The 7432-nt window shown below is 33.6% G+C and overlaps 1 protein-coding gene across 4 annotated transcripts in view; it reads left to right on the top strand.

The window, feature by feature from the left end:
- Positions 1–3851, top strand: part of PAPOLA (poly(A) polymerase alpha) — a 76579-nt gene extending 72728 nt beyond the window's left edge. For all 4 annotated transcript variants that reach the window (XM_011991655.1, XM_011991654.1, XM_011991658.1 and 1 more), the window contains one exon: positions 1702–3851. In XM_011991655.1, the coding sequence (XP_011847045.1) occupies positions 1702–1797 (96 nt within the window). In that variant the 3' untranslated portion in view covers positions 1798–3851. The remainder of the gene's footprint in view (positions 1–1701) is intronic.
- Positions 3852–7432: the final 3581 nt, after the last annotated feature.

Here is a 7432-nt window from a genome sequence, read left to right as displayed (position 1 = left end):
GGAATGAACTAAAAAACATTCTTCATGTATTTCTTTTGTAAAGGCTAATTTATTTTTATTTTAAAAATGTATTTCTGCCTTATTTTTCCACTACTGATTTCAGTTAGTTATTAATATAGCCCATAGCTCTTCAGAATTACTTTTTCATTTGTCCTAGCAATTCTACTTGTGACAGACCCTCACATACGGAATCTCACAGTAGGCATCTGGAATCTTTTTTCATTGATTTGTTTGTGAACCTTCATTTTGTTAAATAATTTTCTTCTTGAATCCTTTCACATGAATGAACCCTAACGTCTAGCTCAAACTCTGACACAAAGTAGATATATTCTTTAATAAATGATAAAACTGGTTAATCTCTACAAAGTAACTGAGATAACAACTGCTGCTGTACTGATACTATGATGATATTTTGCTGCTTTGCAGCTCAGAGTTATTTTAACGTGATCATTTAAAAATGTGTTTTTGCTAGATGTTAACTTTTATAGTCTCTAAAGATATATAAATATTATGTTTAGTTTCCAGAATACCTTTTCCATAATCTAATAAAACTTTAGGGGGAGTAACTAACATCAGGAAGCATGCTTAATATTGATACGTGGACAAACTTGTTTATCATTCGTAAACTGTCCTGTGATTGCATGTGTTTGGTTTGCCACATACTCTCTAGGGACTTATTTTCATAGTTTTGTCTTACTGAATTTATCCCTGTAGTAATTAGTACCCATGGGTATTTACCTTTTAGATATTTTTATGAGTGAGTAGAATTTTCTTTCTAATGAAAGGATTCATAGAGCCATAGAGAGAAAAATCACCCAGTTATATAAGAAGAATGATTATGTTGATTTAAAAAAAAATACATTCCTATGTTTGGTAATGTTAGGTATGTACTTATTTCTGGGGAGGTGATAATATTGTGGCTATACCTAATAAAGAATTCTTACTGTTTTGAGATAAATCTGGAAATATTTATAAATGAAATGATAGGATCTCTAGGATTTGCTTCAGAATAACACAAGGTGAATTGAAAGTGGGAGGACGGTGGCTTAGATTTGACAATTGATGAAGCTGGGTAATGAATACATGGGGATCCATTATACAGTGCTCTCTACTTTTGTGTATGTTTGGAATTTTCCATAATAAAACTTTAAAAGATCCATCTCTGTATTTTTTTTAGTGTTAAAGAAAGCTTGTGATTTAATCTAATTAATATGAAAATAATCTATCTAAAATGTAGGATGATTAAATTATTGCTCAGCTGTATAGATTTAATTGTATAATGTACAGTGTCAGAAAATAAATTTACTGCTGCTGCTTTGTATAAAATGAACTTTAAGTATTCTCCCACTTGGGGGTGCTCCAATACTAGTTAATATTACCGCTATTAGTGTGGTAATAAGTGAATACGGTTTAGCAGTAACTTAAGCATTATGTGATAGGTGATTCTTAGAGGAACAATTTAAAAAACTATTTGAAATTACTTAGGAGTTTTTAAAATATTGTTAAAACATACCTATTTGAAAATTCCTTTGTTGAACACATTATTTGTTAAATAATGTGATAGTCATATTTACATTCCATTTTAACAACATTATAGTGTTTTTAAATTTGTAATACTTTTCTCATAAGGTTTCTTAAATACATCTCATTGTTAAATTATGGTGCTTTGAACAATGTTGTGTTCTTTGCTTTCATTCTCAGAAAACATCCAGTACAGACCTTTCTGATATCCCTGCTCTCCCTGCAAATCCTATTCCTGTTATCAAGAATTCAATAAAACTGAGATTGAATCGGTAAAAACAACCTCAGGGGTCCATAAACAATATCTGCCAACTCAACCTGTTGTCTTCAAATGCTAAAAAAGGAGAATGGAGGGTACAAGACTAGACATGACTGAAATGGATTTGGGTTTTTTGGTGACCTCCCTTACTGGGCTAATCAGCACTTGATCGGAAGTCCAGGTTAGTATGTGAAGCCAGGAGTACTATTATTATTGTGTTAGCAACAGTTGCATTAACTATTTCAAAAATTACTGCCTTTAAAAAAACAACCTCAAGCTATATTTGTATTCATAATTGACATCTGGATTGGGTTTATGTTTGATGCATTGTTTGGAAAATTTGCAATACAAACTGGCATAAGAATTACTTATTCTGATGATGCACTTTTATGTATTTTTCATTAGAAAGTAGAACTAATTTTAGAGTTTCAGCTTGATGGATTTTCAGTTTTTCCTGAAGAATTTTCTTTACCTTTAGTCTTCAAATTGGATACTGTTGTGCAGTGGTGTACTGTTATACTTCAGAGAAAGGGTAAGAGTACATCTAGTTCAGTTCCTGTAAGGTAGTTGTAACCCTTAAAAATGAAACGTCAACTCTAGGGTACATTTGACATTGAAAGAATAGTTAGGAAATAACTTGGTTTTGATAGGGTCATGATTAAGAAATGATATATTGGTTTTATTTATGGAATTGTTTTATAGTGCATACAAATCAGCGATCAGCCAGCAAATATTTTTCTTAGAGCTTATGAAAGCTCTGTATTCTTTTGCCTTCAATCTGTTGTCTTCAAAACAAACAAACTAAACAAAAAGCTTCTTGCACCTTCCCCTTCCTTTTTCTTTTTGCTTGTATGCACAAGGTAGGACTTATTTCGTAAGAAACAAAATGCCAGTATTTTCTTAAGCCATGATGTGAAACCAATGACCCTGTGACCACATGGCACAGAACACTAAATTTTGGTCCCATGGCTGAAACTTGAGGGTGACTAAAAGTAATGCCTGTGAAACATGGTATCTGTCTGGGATGGCCATTTGATCTCTAAGAGGAATTTTGTACACTCCACAGAACTCCTATCTATAGTAAAATTGATTTTCAGTTTTAAATGTGGGCAAAAAGTCATTTTCTCCAAGATTTTAAAACTAATTCTTATTTTTAAATGGTTTACCAAAATTTGTCAGTACATTTTACATGTAGAAGCATTTTAAAAATCATTTCTAGCAAGCACTTGACATCTAGTCAGCTCTCTACTCCTTCTTTGTTTTTTTCAAAAGATTAAGAGCTCTTTTCTTTGAATAAAATAATTTCTCATAATTAAGCAGTAGAAGATCTATCTTTACAAAGTATGAGGGATGCCAGATGTTGATAAACTTACTCTTTCTTAATCTGGACAAAGTAAACTTAACAGATTTTTCTGATGAGCATGTTTTATGAATCCTCCATTGTGCTCCATTCTATCACATGTGCATTTTTCATGTTAAACTGCAATTACTTAATCTCTTCCCCTATCCTTCTAAATTAATTTTCTGAAGTTGGAGTGTAGTCTTTTCCCCCTTAGGCTATGCATTAATCGAAGCTTTCTTTTCACCATGACTTTATAATGTCTAGTAAACAATATTTCTACTTCCCACATCTTTGCTTTACACAGTCACCTTGCCCTTCCTTCCACCACCGAAGAAAAAAGCTGGTCATACTAACAGGTGAAGTGTACAAGGTGTCTGTGTGTTTTGTGTAGCTTCAGAGTTAGATTGAAATTACCAGGCACAGATTTAGTCTTGTCATTTTGTTTACACATTGGGGAAAACAATTCAGTTTATTAAACGTTTCATGTAACTGCACCCAAGTTTTGCCAAGCTGGAAACTTGGACCTTTTCTGTGTAGTGACTTTTTAATTATAGTTTTCATAACCTGGAGATCAGACTGTTGCTTTCGCATGATGTATGTAGTGTCTCATGACTGGAGTTTGCTTTGTTTTATAGTATCTGTACTCCTTGTATTTTTCAAGAGCTATTTTGTAAACAGATGATGTATTTCTCCATTGAAAACACAATAAAAAAAAACAGCACAATCTCACAGTTGCCTGATTTCTTTTGACTACTCCTTTTTTTCAGTAATTTAATTGGTTCTGTCATAAGTTTATAGTGTGATTCTAAGTGAAGATTTGCAAAAGAATTTGGTTACATTAGAAAAGATTTGTTTCTGGTTAACTTAAGCCATTGGCAGCAGCCTTGTATTTATAGCTCAGATAATAATTAGGTGTTTGTTTTTCATATAATTGATCTTTAGGGAAGAAAACATTAATATAGTTACTATTAATTCAATTTTAGCTGTTCTGTCCTCTAAAGTATTCTGTGTCTGTAGACACCATACTTATCTGTATATTTATTCTATGCCTGTAGACAGTGTACTGTCCTTTTCAAAGCATTTAGCACTTTAATGTCAGCAGGTGGCACTGTTGTTTTTCAGTGAATTTAGAATTACAGACAACAACCAACCAGGATTCCATTTCTTATTTTACTAAATGCAAATCAGATAGTGCTTTTCTTAATCCCCCAGATGCTCAGCATTGAATACTTAACTCATGGTGTAGAAGTGAGCTGCTCTGTGTACTTTGTGATGGTCAGCTCTTGGGTATGGTTATCTTGTGTTTTGAGTGGAGAGATGGACCTTTTTATGTCAAAGCCATTGTTCTGAAGGACATGTAGTTGTTCATATATCATTTCTAAAATTCTATTTTAAAATTCTAATATAACCTTCCCTATATATAAAAATGGGCATGTGGCTGCATTGTAGGATAACTTTTTAGTAAAAGCAAAATTTAACTTCTGAGACTATTCAGTAAAAGGGAAAATATTGTAGGAATTACCCTTGTCTCCCTTGTTAACACTAAAAGAATTGGACTGGCTGTACTTCCTCTACTTTGGTAGACATCTAGATGCAGGACTATATATCACAGTTTCTGAGTTTTATCATCCACATGGCCTCTTGGCATTTTCATGCATCTTGCTGAATTAGTAAAATTATAATGGAAAAAGTTGTGTTTTGTGGTTGTGGGTATATTCTAGAATAAAGTTTTTATTTTTCTAATTAAGAGGTTTTTTTACCACCACAAATTAAAATGTTTTAGAGCTCTGCATAGTATTAATTCTGGCTGCCTTCAAGGTGGCAATAAATGATCAGCAGCTCCAAGTTGTAATGGACATATGAACAGAGAAATCCTTAATGTATACGGACGTGTAGACTGAGCCCTAGAAATACTGTTAGTGCACTTAGATGCACTTAAATTATAAAACTGTTTACCTGAAGCAGCACTGAGCAATCCTTTGGATATACTTTTACCTGTTTTTATTCTAATAAAAATGATGAGTACAAGGAAAAGTAGTTGGTTTTTAGCCTGAATTACATGTTTTATTTTGATTTTTATTTCTCCACCTTATTTTGCTTGTTAGCTTTTCTTTGAACCAGCATCACAAATGGATGCTGTCTTCACTCAGACCTTAATTTGGTAAATGAAATATTCTGTTCTGTAATAAATAGGACCTTCAGTTATATAGAAACAAGTGGTCTGTTTAATTCTAATATCTGTTTCTCATAGAATCAATTCATTCTTTTATCAATTTAAAAATTATTGTTAAATTTTACATAGCTTTTATTGGCACCAATAAGGGAAGATAGCCTCAATGCTTTTGAGCCATGTATTTCAGAAGTGATTGTACTTTATTCTAGAAGTGATTTTACATACTTGGGAAATCATTTCAACTTCTTTTCTTCTTTGGAGACATGCTTTTGTCTCAATATTCTGGGAACATCATTACAGCTGATCAAACCACACAAGTATTCTGTTGAAAGGGATGGAATTTTAAGTACATTTTTTCTTTCTTCATCCCTTCCCAATTCATAGGCCTTTCCTTAAAAGGGTAGCATTTAAGACTGTGCTTAAGCTCACATTTCGGAAACTTTACATTTGTGTGAAAGGTTGTGATTTTAGTTATTGTGCTTTTTTGTGCAATTATCTTTTAATATGTTTTCTATTTTAATCCAGCTAAGAGTCACACCTACAAAGGGCACAGTTTTTGTTGAGTTTATAGAGTTTACCTGCTGTTTAAAATGTTAACTTTCAAAGTATTCATGCTTTAATGTAAATAAGAGTGCAGTGATTTTTTTCCTCTGGTTTGGGTATCTTTAAATTCCACCAGTAAGGTGGGAAATGTGTCTATTCAGATAAAGAACAGAAGAGTGAGCAAGAGTGAGGGTGGGTGTGTGTGTGTGTGTGTGTGTATCAAAGCATTATTTTTTGCTTTGGTATTTCTTTTTTTTCTTTTTTTTTTTTTTTTTGAGACGGAGTTTCGCTCTTTTTGCCCAGGCTGGAGTGCAATGGCGCGATCTCAGCTCACTGCAACCGCCGCCTCCCGGGTTCAGGCGATTCTCCTGCCTCCCGAGGAGCTGGGATTACAGGCATACGCCACCATGCCTGGCTAATTTTGTATTTTTAGTAGAGACAGGGTTTCTTCATGTTGGTCAGGCTGGTCTTGAACTGCCGACCTCAGGTGATCCACCCGCCTCGGCCTCCGAAAGTGCTGGGATTACAGGCGTGAGCCACCGTGCCTGGCTGGCTTTGATATTTCTAAGGTACAGAATAATGCTTTGTGCCACCAGCTTAGAGTTTGTTTGTTGTATGTTGTTTTAATTTTTTAATGGTGAGAATGGACTTATGTTCAGCCCTTCACACTCCCTCTCACTGGGTTACAGAATTGACTAGGGAAAGGTGTGCTGGTTTTGTTTTTCATTTTGGTATAAATAGAGTCTGGATGCTAGAGAACTGATTCACCCTGGACTTGAATGGCACTGCCAACTTGGTCTAAGCAGCAGCGTTCCCTTTTCACATGAGCACAGGTGTCAGAACATTATGACATACCACAGCAAAATGCAAAATTTTGCAACAGTATAAATTCAGTTATATATTATCAGTCTTAAAGTTATAGAGTTTTCCTCTGTAGTCACTGAATACTATTCTTTTTGTCAGTTTTTCAAATAAGTGAACAGATTTTTTATGGTAGGTTTTAGTCTTGGGCTGGTTTTAATGTTACTAGTAGTTAAATGATAAAGTCTCACCTCTTTTAATCACCACACATCACAATATTCGAAACGACGTAGATGGTATCCTCATTTTTCACATAACCTGGATGGTTTTTATTAGTGATATGATTATGACCTGATTTTTTTTTAATTATCTCTAAGTCTCTTAAAAATACTTCACAAGCCTTTTAGAAGTGTTTCCTTTAATTAATTTGTAGGATGTTATTTTTTGATCCAACAGATTTCATGCTGAAAATATATATTTTGAATAATTCAAACATTTCAGTTTTATGGGTTTTTTTTTTATAGCTCATTGGAGACATTTATCTCAGTCTTGTGTGTTTTCTAATAATGTCATGTAGTCCTAAAATAGTTAAAACTTTTTTTTTTTTTTGGTATAATACTGTTTTTGCTCAAAGACTTCTGGAAGTGCAAAATAGCAAAGTTATTTCTGGGGAGTAAGGTGATCTCTGTCTCACTACCGTGCCCCTCTCAATCCCCATGCATATACATATATGTGGGTATTGGGGTTCTTTTCAGATTCTAGGCATCAGAAATTAAGTGAGAGAGAGAGAGAG

This window comes from Mandrillus leucophaeus, unplaced genomic scaffold (genome assembly GCF_000951045.1).
Source record: "Mandrillus leucophaeus isolate KB7577 unplaced genomic scaffold, Mleu.le_1.0 Scaffold4, whole genome shotgun sequence".
NCBI lineage: Eukaryota > Metazoa > Chordata > Mammalia > Primates > Cercopithecidae > Mandrillus > Mandrillus leucophaeus.
Note: the sequence above shows the minus strand (reverse complement) of the source record. Positions and strands in the feature narration are given on the sequence as shown.